This window comes from Leptodactylus fuscus, chromosome 4 (assembly GCF_031893055.1).
Source record: "Leptodactylus fuscus isolate aLepFus1 chromosome 4, aLepFus1.hap2, whole genome shotgun sequence".
Classification (NCBI taxonomy): Eukaryota; Metazoa; Chordata; class Amphibia; order Anura; family Leptodactylidae; genus Leptodactylus; species Leptodactylus fuscus.
The window spans coordinates 223,786,989-223,800,740 of record NC_134268.1 but is presented as its reverse complement, the minus strand read 5'-3'; the positions used below and the strand labels follow the sequence as shown (position 1 = coordinate 223,800,740).

General features: G+C 48.3%; 1 protein-coding gene across 2 annotated transcripts; it reads right to left on the bottom strand.

Moving 5' to 3' along the window:
- Positions 1-2,679: 2,679 nt before the first annotated feature.
- IBA57 (iron-sulfur cluster assembly factor IBA57) lies at positions 2,680-12,798 on the bottom strand. Of its 2 annotated transcripts, none has more exons than XM_075271882.1 (3): positions 12,543-12,798; positions 6,485-6,819; positions 2,680-3,687 (listed from the first exon to the last, which is right to left on the bottom strand). In XM_075271882.1, exons 1-3 carry the CDS (start codon positions 12,770-12,772, stop codon positions 3,296-3,298), a joined length of 957 nt encoding a protein of 318 aa, XP_075127983.1. In that variant the 5' UTR covers positions 12,773-12,798; the 3' UTR covers positions 2,680-3,295. The 2 variants fall into 2 exon arrangements, with proteins under 2 accessions (XP_075127983.1, XP_075127984.1); XM_075271883.1 differs by lacking the exon at positions 12,543-12,798 and adding an exon at positions 6,909-7,151.
- Positions 12,799-13,752: the final 954 nt, after the last annotated feature.

Here is a 13,752-nt window from a genome sequence, read left to right as displayed (position 1 = left end):
GTTTTCCCTTCTGTGTTCACCAATCCTCCCTCTGTGTATAATTGACTGTGTGAGTGAATTGCCTTATCCTTTGATTTCTACTCAGTTTCCCTGTGTTTGTTTCCTAGTGTAAGGTTCCTTCCCATATTGGTTTGGGGGAATCCTTTCCCACATTTTTCCTGTGTGCTGCTTGTGTTGTTAGTCAGCGCACACCCTTGTCAGTCCCTGTCAGTAGCAGCTTCACTTGTTCGTTAGGGGTGACCCCCTTTAGTCTCCAGTCCCTAGAGGTCTTATAGGGCATTCCTTCTCCCACTTCCCTCTAGGCCTACGGTATCAGTGAGAGAGGAGCTGTCGGGGTCAGGCTTAGCCTGAGTACAGCCGACCCACACCCGTGAGGCAGGGACCGGGATAGCTAGTGGGAGTAGTGCAGGGCGAGATTCCCTACTGCTATTCCTTAGCCCCGTTGCAGCTACCTGGACTGACATAACTTATCCTGTATTATACTCCAGAGCGGCGCTCACTATTCTGCTGGTACAGTCACTGTATACATACATTACTCATCCTGTATTATACTCCAGAGCTGCGCTCACTATTCTGCTGGTACAGTCACTCTGTACATACATTACTTATCCTGTATTATACTCCAGAGCTGCGCTCACTATTCTGCTGGTGCAGTCACTGTGTACATACATTACATTACTTATCCTGTATTATACTCCAGAGCTGCGCTCACTATTCTGCTGGTACAGTCACTGTGTACATACATTACATTACTTATCCTGTATTATACTCCAGAGCTGCGCTCACTATTCTGCTGGTGCAGTCACTCTGTACATACATTACATTACTTATCCTGTATTATACTCCAGAGCTGCGCTCACTATTCTGCTGGTGCAGTCACTCTGTACATACATTACATTACTTATCCTGTATTATACTCCAGAGCTGCGCTCACTATTCTGCTGGTGCAGTCACTCTGTACATACATTACATTACTTATCCTGTATTATACTCCAGAGCTGCGCTCACTATTCTGCTAGTGCAGTCACTGTGTACATACATTACTTATCCTGTATTATACTCCAGAGCTGCGCTCACTATTCTGCTGGTGCAGTCACTGTGTACATACATTACATTACTTATCCTGTATTATACTCCAGAGCTGCGCTCACTATTCTGCTGGTACAGTCACTGTGTACATACATTACATTACTTATCCTGTATTATACCCCAGAGCTGCGCTCACTATTCTGCTGGTACAGTCACTGTGTACATACATTACATTACTTATCCTGTATTATACTCCAGAGCTGCGCTCACTATTCTGCTGGTACAGTCACTGTGTACATACATTACTTATCCTGTATTATACTCCAGAGCTGCGCTCACTATTCTGCTGGTACAGTCACTGTGTACATACATTCCATTACTTATCCTGTATTATACTGCAGAGCTGCGCTCCCTATTCTGCTGGTACAGTCACTGTGTACATACATTCCATTACTTATCCTGTATTATACTGCAGAGCTGCGCTCCCTATTCTGCTGGTACAGTCACTGTGTACATACATTCCATTACTTATCCTGTATTATACTGCAGAGCTGCGCTCCCTATTCTGCTGGTACAGTCACTGTGTACATACATTCCATTACTTATCCTGTATTATACTGCAGAGCTGCGCTCCCTATTCTGCTGGTACAGTCACTGTGTACATACATTACTTATCCTGTATTATACCCCAGAGCTGCACTCACTATTCTGCTGGTGCAGTCACTGTGTACATACATTACATTACTTATCCTGTATTATACCCCAGAGCTGCGCTCACTATTCTGCTGGTGCAGTCACTGTGTACATACATTACATTACTTATCCTGTATTATACTCCAGAGCTGCGCTCACTATTCTGCTGGTGCAGTCACTGTGTACATACATTACATTACTTATCCTGTATTATACTCCAGAGCTGCACTCACTATTCTGCTGGTGCAGTCACTGTGTACATACATTACATTACTTATCCTGTATTATACTCCAGAGCTGCGCTCACTATTCTGCTGGTACAGTCACTGTGTACATACATTACATTACTTATCCTGTATTATACTCCAGAGCTACTCTCACTATTCTGCTGGTACAGTCACTGTGTACATACATTACTTATCCTGTATTATACTCCAGAGCTGCGCTCACTATTCTGCTGGTACAGTCACTGTGTACATACATTACATTACTTATCCTGTATTATACCCCAGAGCTGCGCTCACTATTCTGCTGGTACAGTCACTGTGTACATACATTACATTACTTATCCTGTATTATACTCCAGAGCTGCGCTCACTATTCTGCTGGTGCAGTCACTGTGTACATACATTACATTTCTTATCCTGTATTATACCGCAGAGCTGCGCTCACTATTCTGCTGGTACAGTCACTGTGTACATACATTACATTACTTATCCTACAATATACTCCAGAGCTGCACTCACTATTCTGCTGGTGCAGTCACTCTGTACATACATTACATTACTTATCCTGTATTATACTCCAGAGCTGCGCTCACTATTCTGCTGGTGCAGTCACTGTGTACATACATTACATTACTTATTCTGTATTATCCTCCAGAGCTGCGCTCACTATTCAGTATCTGGGAGTTCTTTGGTTGCTGTTGCGTGGCTTGATAGAATAATGCAGTGTTACTATGATAACAGCCTCTCGTCACTTTATTACATTGTATCACACGTACATGTATCTGTATAATATCTGATCAGTGCAGATAAGTTTGTGCCCCCTGATGTAGCAGTAAAAATGTTCTGGGTCGGAAAATGACACAAACCATCTGTAACATGAGGACCTATAGAATAAGCCCCTCCTCCAGTCACTGTCTATGATGTCATCACGGCAACCTCCCCATGAGGTCCTGGAGCTTCAGTTCTGGATTCATCCTGCTCAGAGTCACGAGGTACAGGGCGCCTCCCACCTCAGTGACATCACCAGGGCGCCTCCCACCTCAGTGACATCACCAGGGCGCCTCCCACCTCAGTGACATCACCAGGGCGCCTCACACCTCAGTGACATCACCAGGGCGCCTCACACCTCAGTGACATCACCAGGGCGCCTCACACCTCAGTGACATCACCAGGGCGCCTCACACCTCAGTGACATCACCAGGGCGCCTCACACCTCAGTGACATCACCAGGGCGCCTCGCGGTCTCACTTCACCAGTTTCTTTCCTCTCTCCCTGCAGTCAGTGACCACAAGCCATGAATACGTCCAGGGTCCTGTGACAAGACGGACTTCGCTGTGGCTCAGCCTTCATACACCATCTCCAGGACTCGGCCACCATCCCGGCACAGAGGCCTCCACACTGATGACTGCTCCGCCTCCTGGGGTTATCCGAAGCTCCTCCTTCATATGGGCGAGTCTGAGAAGCGCCAGCCCCAGCTCCTCCACACCGGCCCTGAACTTGCCAGCCGATTTCCCTGACGCGGTGGTAATCTCCATGCCCGCACAATCAGCCGATAACGAAGAGGAAAGGCGCACAGGCACCAGGCGCTTCCGGATGATGCCGGTGTGATGAGTCCGCGCCGTCAGCTCTTGTCCAATGTAGCAGCCCTTGGAGAAGCTGACCCCATTCATATAGACCAGGTTGGATTCCAGCGGTAAAGCCTCGCCCGGGGGTAAGTCTTTCACCCCCTCCGGGATCCCTGGAAGAACAAATGGTAGAGAAATGGTCATGTGGCCAAATCATCAGCTGCTCACCCTCATGGTGTACTCCAGTCACACCCAGAGCTGCAGTCTTATACTCCAGTCACACCCAGAGCTGCAGTCTTATACTCCAGTCACACCCAGAGCTGCAGTCTTATACTCCAGTCACATCCAGAGCTGCAGTCTTATACTCCAGTCACACCCAGAGCTACAGTCTTATACTCCAGTCACACCCAGAGCTGCAGTCTTATACTCCAGTCACACCCAGAGCTGCAGTCTTATACTCCAGCCACACCCAGAGCTGCAGTCTTATATTCCAGCCACACCCAGAGCTGCAGTCTTATACTTCAGTCACACCCAGAGCTGCAGTCTTATATTCCAGCCACACCCAGAGCTGCAGTCTTATACTCCAGTCACACCCAGAGCTGCAGTCTTATACTCCAGTCACACCCAGAGCTGCAGTCTTATACTCCAGTCACACCCAGAGCTGCAGTCTTATACTCCAGCCACACCCAGAGCTGCAGTCTTATACTCCAGCCACACCCAGAGCTGCAGTCTTATACTCCAGCCACACCCAGAGCTGCAGTCTTATACTCCAGTCACACCCAGAGCAGCAGTCTTATACTCCAGTCACACCCAGAGCTGCAGTCTTATACTCCAGCCACACCCAGAGCTGCAGTCTTATACTCCAGTCACACCCAGAGCTGCAGTCTTATACTCCAGTCACATCCAGAGCTGCAGTCTTATACTCCAGCCACACCCAGAGCTGCAGTCTTATATTCCAGCCACACCCAGAGCTGCAGTCTTATACTCCAGTCACACCCAGAGCTGCAGTCTTATACTCCAGTCACACCCAGAGCTGCAGTCTTATACTCCAGTCACACCCAGAGCTGCAGTCTTATACTCCAGTCACATCCAGAGCTGCAGTCTTATACTCCAGTCACAGCCAGAGCTGCAGTCTTATACTCCAGTCACAGCCAGAGCTGCAGTCTTATACTCCAGTCACATCCAGAGCTGCAGTCTTATACTCCAGTCACACCCAGAGCTGCAGTCTTATACTCCAGTCACACCCAGAGCTGCAGTCTTATACTCCAGTCACATCCAGAGCTGCAGTCTTATACTCCAGTCACATCCAGAGCTGCAGTCTTATACTCCAGTCACACCCAGAGCTGCAGTCTTATATTCCAGCCACACCCAGAGCTGCAGTCTTATACTCCAGTCACACCCAGAGCTGCAGTCTTATATTCCAGCCACACCCAGAGCTGCAGTCTTATATTCCAGCCACACCCAGAGCTGCAGTCTTATATTCCAGCCACACCCAGAGCTGCAGTCTTATATTCCAGCCACACCCAGAGCTGCAGTCTTATACTCCAGTCACACCCAGAGCTGCAGTCTTATACTCCAGCCACACCCAGAGCTGCAGTCTTATACTCCAGTCACACCCAGAGCTGCAGTCTTATACTCCAGTCACACCCAGAGCTGCAGTCTTATACTCCAGTCACATCCAGAGCTGCAGTCTTATACTCCAGTCACACCCAGAGCTGCAGTCTTATATTCCAGCCACACCCAGAGCTGCAGTCTTATACTCCAGTCACACCCAGAGCTGCAGTCTTATACTCCAGTCACACCCAGAGCTGCAGTCTTATACTCCAGTCACACCCAGAGCTGCAGTCTTATACTCCAGTCACATCCAGAGCTGCAGTCTTATATTCCAGTCACACCCAGAGCTGCAGTCTTATATTCCAGCCACACCCAGAGCTGCAGTCTTATACTCCAGTCACACCCAGAGCTGCAGTCTTATATTCCAGCCACGATTCTCCTCTTATGTGGAGGTGGACAGTGCCTGACGGAAACACTACATCTCCCACTAGAGGAGACTGGAGTATATGTAACACTGCAGCTCTGGAGGTGACTGGAGTATATGTAACACTGCAGCTCTGGAGGTGACTGGAGTATACGTAACACTACATCTCCCACTAGAGGAGACTGGAGTATATGTAACACTGCAGCTCTGGAGGTGACTGGAGTATACGTAACACTGCAGCTCTGGAGGTGACTGGAGTATACGTAACACTGCAGCTCTGGAGGTGACTGGAGTATACGTAACACTGCAGCTCTGGAGGTGACTGGAGTATATGTAACACTGCAGCTCTGGAGGTGACTGGAGTATACGTAACACTGCAGCTCTGGAGGTGACTGGAGTATACGTAACACTGCAGCTCTGGAGGTGACTGGAGTATACGTAACACTGCAGCTCTGGAGGTGACTGGAGTATACGTAACACTGCAGCTCTGGAGGTGACTGGAGTATATGTAACACTGCAGCTCTGGAGGTGACTGGAGTATATGTAACACTGCAGCTCTGGAGGTGACTGGAGTATACGTAACACTGCAGCTCTGGAGGTGACTGGAGTATATGTAACACTGCAGCTCTGGAGGTGACTGGAGTATATGTAACACTGCAGCTCTGGAGGTGACTGGAGTATACGTAACACTGCAGCTCTGGAGGTGACTGGAGTATACGTAACACTGCAGCTCTGGAGGTGACTGGAGTATACGTAACACTGCAGCTCTGGAGGTGACTGGAGTATATGTAACACTGCAGCTCTGGAGGTGACTGGAGTATATGTAACACTGCAGCTCTGGAGGTGACTGGAGTATACGTAACACTGCAGCTCTGGAGGTGACTGGAGAATACACTGCAGCATTGTATCTTAGAGGCAGGAAAGCTTATGTAGACTGTGATGGAGACCATTAGCTGATCACCCAGCTTTCCCAGGAGCAGATAGGTACACACCGTGCTGATATCTGTGGCGGCTGTAGTCCCTGACATTTCCCAGCTTTGCTCCCGACAGGATTTCCCTGATGTCCTGTCCCGTCTGTGCCACCAGCCTGTAGCCCATCACTGGGCCCCTGGGGTCCGGAGCACAGAGCAGGGCCGGCGGGGTCGGGGTGACCACTGGAGGGTCCGGCTTCTCCTGGATCACGGCCCAGATGGAAAGCTCTGGGCACGGACGCAGCTCAATCTTCTTCCGGAAATTATAAACCTGCAGATGTTGCTGAATGGCGTTCATCGCTGTGATGTCACACTCCAGGAGGAGGTCATGTGACCCGCCCTGTGGCTCCGGAACGCTGCAAGAGAATGGGCAGAATCAGTGATGGCACCGAGGAAGCACTCCGACTGTACAACATAGACTGTAAGCAATGCCGCATGTACGGACCCTGTAGGATAGTACCGAGGAGCACTCCGACTGTACAACATAGACTGTAAGCAATGCCGCATGTACGGACCCTGTAGGATAGTACCGAGGAAGCACTCCGACTGTACAACATAGACTGTAAGCAATGCCGCATGTACGGACCCTGTAGGATAGTACCGAGGAGCACTCCGACTGTACAACATAGACTGTAAGCAATGCCGCATGTACGGACCCTGTAGGATAGTACCGAGGAGCACTCCGACTGTACAACATAGACTGTAAGCAATGCCGCATGTACGGACCCTGTAGGATAGTACCGAGGAGCACTCCGACTGTACAACATAGACTGCAAGCAATGCCGCATGTACGGACCCTGTAGGATAGTACCGAGGAGCACTCCGACTGTACAACATAGACTGTAAGCAATGCCGCATGTACGGACCCTGTAGGATAGTACCGAGGAGCACTCCGACTGTACAACATAGACTGTAAGCAATGCCGCATGTATGGACCCTGTAGGATAGTACCGAGGAGCACTCCGACTGTACAACATAGACTGTAAGCAATGCCGCATGTACGGACCCTGTAGGATAGTACCGAGGAGCACTCCGACTGTACAACATAGACTGTAAACAATGCCGCATGTACGGACCCTGTAGGATAGTACCGAGGAAGCACTCCGACTGTACAACATAGACTGTAAGCAATGCCGCATGTACGGACCCTGTAGGATAGTACCGAGGAAGCACTCCGACTGTACAACATAGACTGTAAGCAATGCCGCATGTACGGACCCTGTAGGATAGTACCGAGGAGCACTCCGACTGTACAACATAGACTGTAAACAATGCCGCATGTACGGACCCTGTAGGATAGTACCGAGGAAGCACTCCGACTGTACAACATAGACTGTAAGCAATGCCGCATGTACGGACCCTGTAGGATAGTACCGAGGAAGCACTCCGACTGTACAACATATAGCAGCCTGAGCACTTGGTTTGGACTGGGCAGTAACAGGACTGCGGGGTATCACTGACTCCCAGCTGCTTATCTGCACCAGATGCACATCAGGATAGCGAGGACGTCTCTCATGGTTTAGTGATCACTTCTGTTCATTGGTGGAGTAAGGCCGGGTTCACACTGCACCTTCTTACTAAAATAATCTACATTAGTACATTCAGTAAAGAATTTTGGTAAAGAACAGCAACTATTACTATACATGACCTGTACGATGGCGGACATTATATGTATGATTACTATATACCCCTGTATGATAGAGGACATTATATATACAGTGTTGGCCAAAAGTATCGCCCCCTGCAGTCCTGTCAGATAATCCTCGCTGTCCCCAGATAATGATTACACAGCACAGACTCTTATATAGTATATAAGTGACACAGGGTATATACAGTATAAGTATCGCCCCCTGCAGTCCTGTCAGATAATCCTCGCTGTCCCCCAGATAATGATTACACAGCACAGACTCTTATATAGTATATAAGTGACACAGGGTATATACAGTATAAGTATCGCCCCCTGCAGTCCTGTCAGATAATCCTCGCTGTCCCCAGATAATGATTACACAGCACAGACTCTTATATAGTATATAAGTGACACAGGGTATATACAGTATAAGTATCGCCCCCTGCAGTCCTGTCAGATAATCCCCGCTGTCCCCCAGATAATGATTACACAGCATAGACTCTTATATAGTATATAAGTGACACAGGGTATATACAGTATAAGTATCGCCCCCTGCAGTCCTGTCAGATAATCCTCGGTGTCCCCCAGATAATGATTACACAGCACAAACTCTTATATAGTATATAAGTGACACAGGGTATATACAGTATAAGTATCGCCCCCTGCAGTCCTGTCAGATAATCCTCGGTGTCCCCCAGATAATGATTACACAGCACAGACTCTTATATAGTATACTAGCTGTTACCCGCGACTTCGTCTGCAGTGATTGTAGCAGTGGGTATATACAGGCGCGGGTAAGGTTTTCGTACTGTGTATAAGGGATGGGATATGAAATGTAACTTTGTATCTTGTTGTTGCTGTAATTCAGAGAATACGTGAGACTTTTGTGTTGCAGTCACTTTGTATTAGAGCTGCTATATATACGGTGTTGTGAGAAACTTTACATAGTGACTTTGGGACAGAAGTATTTGAAGTTCCCGCCGATGGCATTTTTTGATTTTCGTTTTTGACTCCCCTCCTTCCAAACCCCATAACTTTTTTATTTCTCCGCTCCCAGAGCCATATGAGGTCTTAATTTTTCCTGGGACAAATTTTTCTTCATGATGCCGCCATTATTTATTCTATATAATGTACTGGGAAGCAGGGAAAAAATTCAGAATGGGGTGGATTTGAAGAAAAAATGCATTTCTGCGACTTTCTTACGGGCTTTGGTTTTACGGCGTTCACTGTGCAACCAAAATGACCTGTCCCCTGTATTCTGTGTTTCCTTACGATTCCGGGGATACCAAATTTATAAGGTTTTATTTACATTTTGACCCCTTAAAAAAAATCCAAAACTGTGTTTAAAATTTTTTTTTTGAAAAGTCGCCATATTCCGACAGCCGTAACTTTTTTATACGTGCGTGTACGGGGATGTATAGGGCGGCTTTTTTTGCGGGGTCGGGTGTACTTTGTAATTCTACCATTTTCGGGAAATGTTATTGCTTTGATCACTTTTTATTCAAATTTTTATCAGAATCAAAACAGTGAAAAAACGGTGGTTTGGCACTTTTGACCATTTTTCCCGCTACAGCGTTTACCGAACAGGAAAAATATTTGTATAGCTTTGTAGAGCGGGCGATTTCGGACGTGGGGATACCTAACATGTATGTGTTTCACAGTTTTTAAGTACTTTTATATGTGTTCTAGGAAAAGGGGGGGTGATTTGAATTTTTAATCCTTTTTATTTATTTTTTTTATTTTTTTTCACTTTTTTTTTAATTTTTTTTTTGCATTTTTTAGACCGCCTAGGGGTATTGACATGGGTGGGCAGTGTCGCGGATTGTCAGAGTGGTGGGGGTCGACAAACATGGCTGCTCCGGAGCGTTAAAGAGCGCCTCCTGGAGTATCGTTAAGGTGAGGGGCAAAGTGGTAAAGTATATGTATATGAGATTGTGTGGGGTTAGGGGCGAGGCTGCAGAGGGCAATAGGAATTTTGTGGCTTGCTATGGTCCAAAGTGTGTGAGATTGCAGAGATGGTGGTGTGAGTTTGGGTTTTGTGGGGGTCCTGGCACAAACGTATGTGCGCTATTGTGACGAAAAGTAGCCTATTGTGCAATGAGGTGTATTAACTATGTTTGTGGAAAATTTCAGCCAAATCGGTCGAGCGGTTTTTCTGTGATTGAGGAACAAACACACAAACATCCAAACACACAAACCCACAAACTTTCAGATTTATAATATTAATAGGATAAGTGACACAGGGTATATACAGTATAAGTATCGCCCCCTGCAGTCCTGTCAGATAATCCTCGCTGTCCCTCAGATAATGATTACACAGCACAGACTCTTATATAGTATATAAGTGACACAGGGTATATACAGTATAAGTATCGCCCCCTGCAGTCCTGTCAGATAATCCTCGGTGTCTCCCAGATAATGATTACAGGCACAGACTCTTTGGTAATATCTTCAGTTATTTTGTTTGCAATGAAAAAACACAAAAGAGAATGAAAAAAAAGTCACATCATTGATCATTTTACACAAAACTCCAGAACTGGTGCGGACAGAAGTATTGGCGCCCTCAGCCTAATACTTGGTAGCACAACCTTTAGCCACAATAACTGCGCACAACCGCTTCCGCTAACCAGCAATGAGTTTCTTACAAGGCTCTGCCCTTCTTCTTATATAGTATATAAGTGACACAGACCCTTCTTCTTTGGCTCCTGCTCGCGGTCCCCCCTGAGATGTGAAGGGGGCCTTCTCCAAACTGCCACCAAGAGATCTCTCCCCCTCCCCCACAGGTGTTCTATGGGATTCAGGGCTGGACTCATTGCTGCCACTTTACAAGTCTCCAGGGCTTTCTCTCACCACCATTTTCTAGTGCTGACCTGAAGTGTGTTTTGGGTCCTTGTCCTGCTGGAAGAGCCCTGACCTCTGAGGGAGACCCGGCTTTCTCACACTGGATGTTAGTCGCGGTTCTTTATCCGCCATCCGCACAATCTTGCGGTGAAATCTCTGGGCAATGTTTCTTCTCCGTCCACATCTAGGGAGGTTAGCCACAGGGCCATGGGCTTTACACTTCTTGATGACACTGCGCACGGTGGACACAGGAACATTCAGGGCTTTGGAGATGGACTTGTAGCCTTGAGATTGCTCAGGCTTCCTCACAATTTTGCTTCTCAAGTCCTCAGAAAGTTCTTTGGTCTTCTTTCTTCTCTCCATGCTCAATGTGGTCACACAAGGACACAGGACAGAGGTGGAGTCAACTTTAATCCATTTCACCTGGCTGCAAGTGTGATTTAGTTATTGCCACCACCTGTTAGGTGCCTCAGGTAAGTAACAGGTGCTGTTAATTGCACAAATTACAGAAGCATCACATGATTTTGCAAACAGTGCCAATACTTTTGTCCACCCCCCTTTTATGTTTGCTGTGGAATTATATCCAATTTGGCTTTTTGACAATTCTTTTTGTGGTTTTCCATTGAGGACAAATTAAATGAAGAAAATACCAAAGAATTTGTGACTGCAATCATTATCTGGAAGAGACAAAGTATTATCTGACAGAACTGCAGGGGGGGCAATACTTTTGGCCAACACTGTATATGTGACCATAGGTAAGTATGGTTTGGCACATACATGTCTGCAGTTTTTACATACGTGTGTGGCGGCTGCAGATGTGACCCGCACTATATGGAGCAGGTGCTATGGCTGCCTGTGTGTACGGCTCGGCCCATCTAGTGAAAGGGTCTGACGGACACGGTGTACGCAGGAGGCCTTGCAGCAATCACACCATCGTGCGGGAATAATGGACGTCACACGGCACAAATACAGTCAGGGCCAGCGGATGTTGTCACAGATGTGTCATAGACGTCATGTCCCCCCCCCCCCCCTCAGGGGCGCCCCACAGGGGTAAGAGGGCTGTGAAACATGGAGGGTTTTTTCACGACCGTTTTGCACCTCAGTCGTGTGAATGTGGCCTAAGGGGCCGTTCACACTTGGGATCTGGGGGCGTCAGACTGCAGAGGGAACATGCCCGGTGCCTAGACAGCGCCTCCTAGTGGAGCCACAGCACAGGCAGCCATACATTAACCCCTTCTATCTCTTCTGGCGCACTCCATCATGTATGTATCATGTATGTATCATGTATAGAGCAGACACTGAACATTGGCGCCATGACGCAGACTCTCAGCTTTCACTTTCTGGTAACTGGTTGCTATGGATAACTGTGGGCCTCTATTTCACCATCTTGATGCATTTATGACAAAGATTCTCCATCCCCTGCACAAGTCACTTTATTACATCACTTCACGTCCATTATGACATCACCTGCTATCACGTCCACTATATCTCCCCCCCTCATTACGTCACAGTTACATCATCTGCCATCACAGACTAAACGACTGTGGATGGCTGCCAGGAGTAAACATGGCGCCTCTCGGCTTACGTGCCCTTACTAACGTCAGCACGTACCTGTACAGCAGAACGTCGTACAGGCTCCTCCCCTGCACGTTGAGGAGGTGAGCGTACATGGCGCCGTCCTTCAGCTGCTCCGCGTCATTAGTGACCAGGCCCTGCACGAAGCTCCGGGGGTTCGGGCCGCGGAGTCGGAGCAGTCCCCGGAGCTCGGCCAGCGGGAAACAAGCGGTGCTCAGGCGGCGGCACCAGGGCCGGAGGAGCGGGGAGAGGAACCGAGGCCTCATCCTGACAGCGCGCAGCTAGTTACCGCTGGGTGACGTCATATATGAGCACGTGACGCAACGGTCCTGCCCGCACCCCCTCTGCTGGAGGAGATGTGTAATACACGTGTACAGAGCCCCCTGGTGGAGGAGATGTGTAATACAGGTGTACAGAGCCCCCTGGTGGAGGAGATGTGTAATACAGGTGTACAGAGCCCCTGGTGGAGGATATGTGTAATACAGGTGTACAGAGCCCCCTGGTGGAGGAGATGTGTAATACAGGTGTACAGAGCCCCCTGGTGGAGGAGATGTGTAATACACGTGTACAGAGCCCCCTCTGGTGGAGGAGATGTGTAATACAGGTGTACAGAGCCCCCTGGTGGAGGATATGTGTAATACAGGTGTACAGAGCCCCCTGGTGGAGGAGATGTGTAATACACGTGTACAGAGCCCCCTGGTGGAGGAGATGTGTAATACAGGTGTACAGAGCCCCCTCTGGTGGAGGAGATGTGTAATACACGTGTACAGAGCCCCCCCTGGTGGAGGAGATGTGTAATACACGTGTACAGAGCCCCCTCTGGTGGAGGAGATGTGTAATACACGTGTACAGAGCCCCCTCTGGTGGAGGAGATGTGTAATACAGGTGTACAGAGCCCCCCCCTGGTGGAGGAGATGTGTAATACAGGTGTACAGAGCCCCCTGGTGGAGGAGATGTGTAATACAGGTGTACAGAGCCCCCCTGGTGGAGGAGATGTGTAATACACGTGTACAGAGCCCCCCCTGGTGGAGGAGATGTGTAATACAAGTGTACAGAGCCCCCTGCTGGAGGATATGTGTAATACACGTGTACAGAGCCCCCTGCTGGAGGATATGTGTAATACACGTGTACAGAGCCCCCTGGTGGAGGAGATGTGTAATACAGGTGTACAGAGCCCCCTCTGGTGGAGGAGATGTGTAATACAGGTGTACAGAGCCCCCCCCCTGGTGGAGGAGATGTGTAATAC

Bases quoted from the DNA above. Each gene is read 5' to 3' on its own strand.
- IBA57 (XM_075271882.1), bottom strand. From the start codon at position 12,772: ATGAGGCCTCGGTTCCTCTCCCCGCTCCTCCGGCCCTGGTGCCGCCGC. The intron at 6,820-12,542 runs GTACGTGCTGAC...ATTCTCTTGCAG, and splicing joins TACGACGTTCTGCTGTACAG to CGTTCCGGAGCCACAGGGCG. The intron at 3,688-6,484 runs GTGTGTACCTAT...TTGTTCTTCCAG, and splicing joins CCGCCACAGATATCAGCACG to GGATCCCGGAGGGGGTGAAA.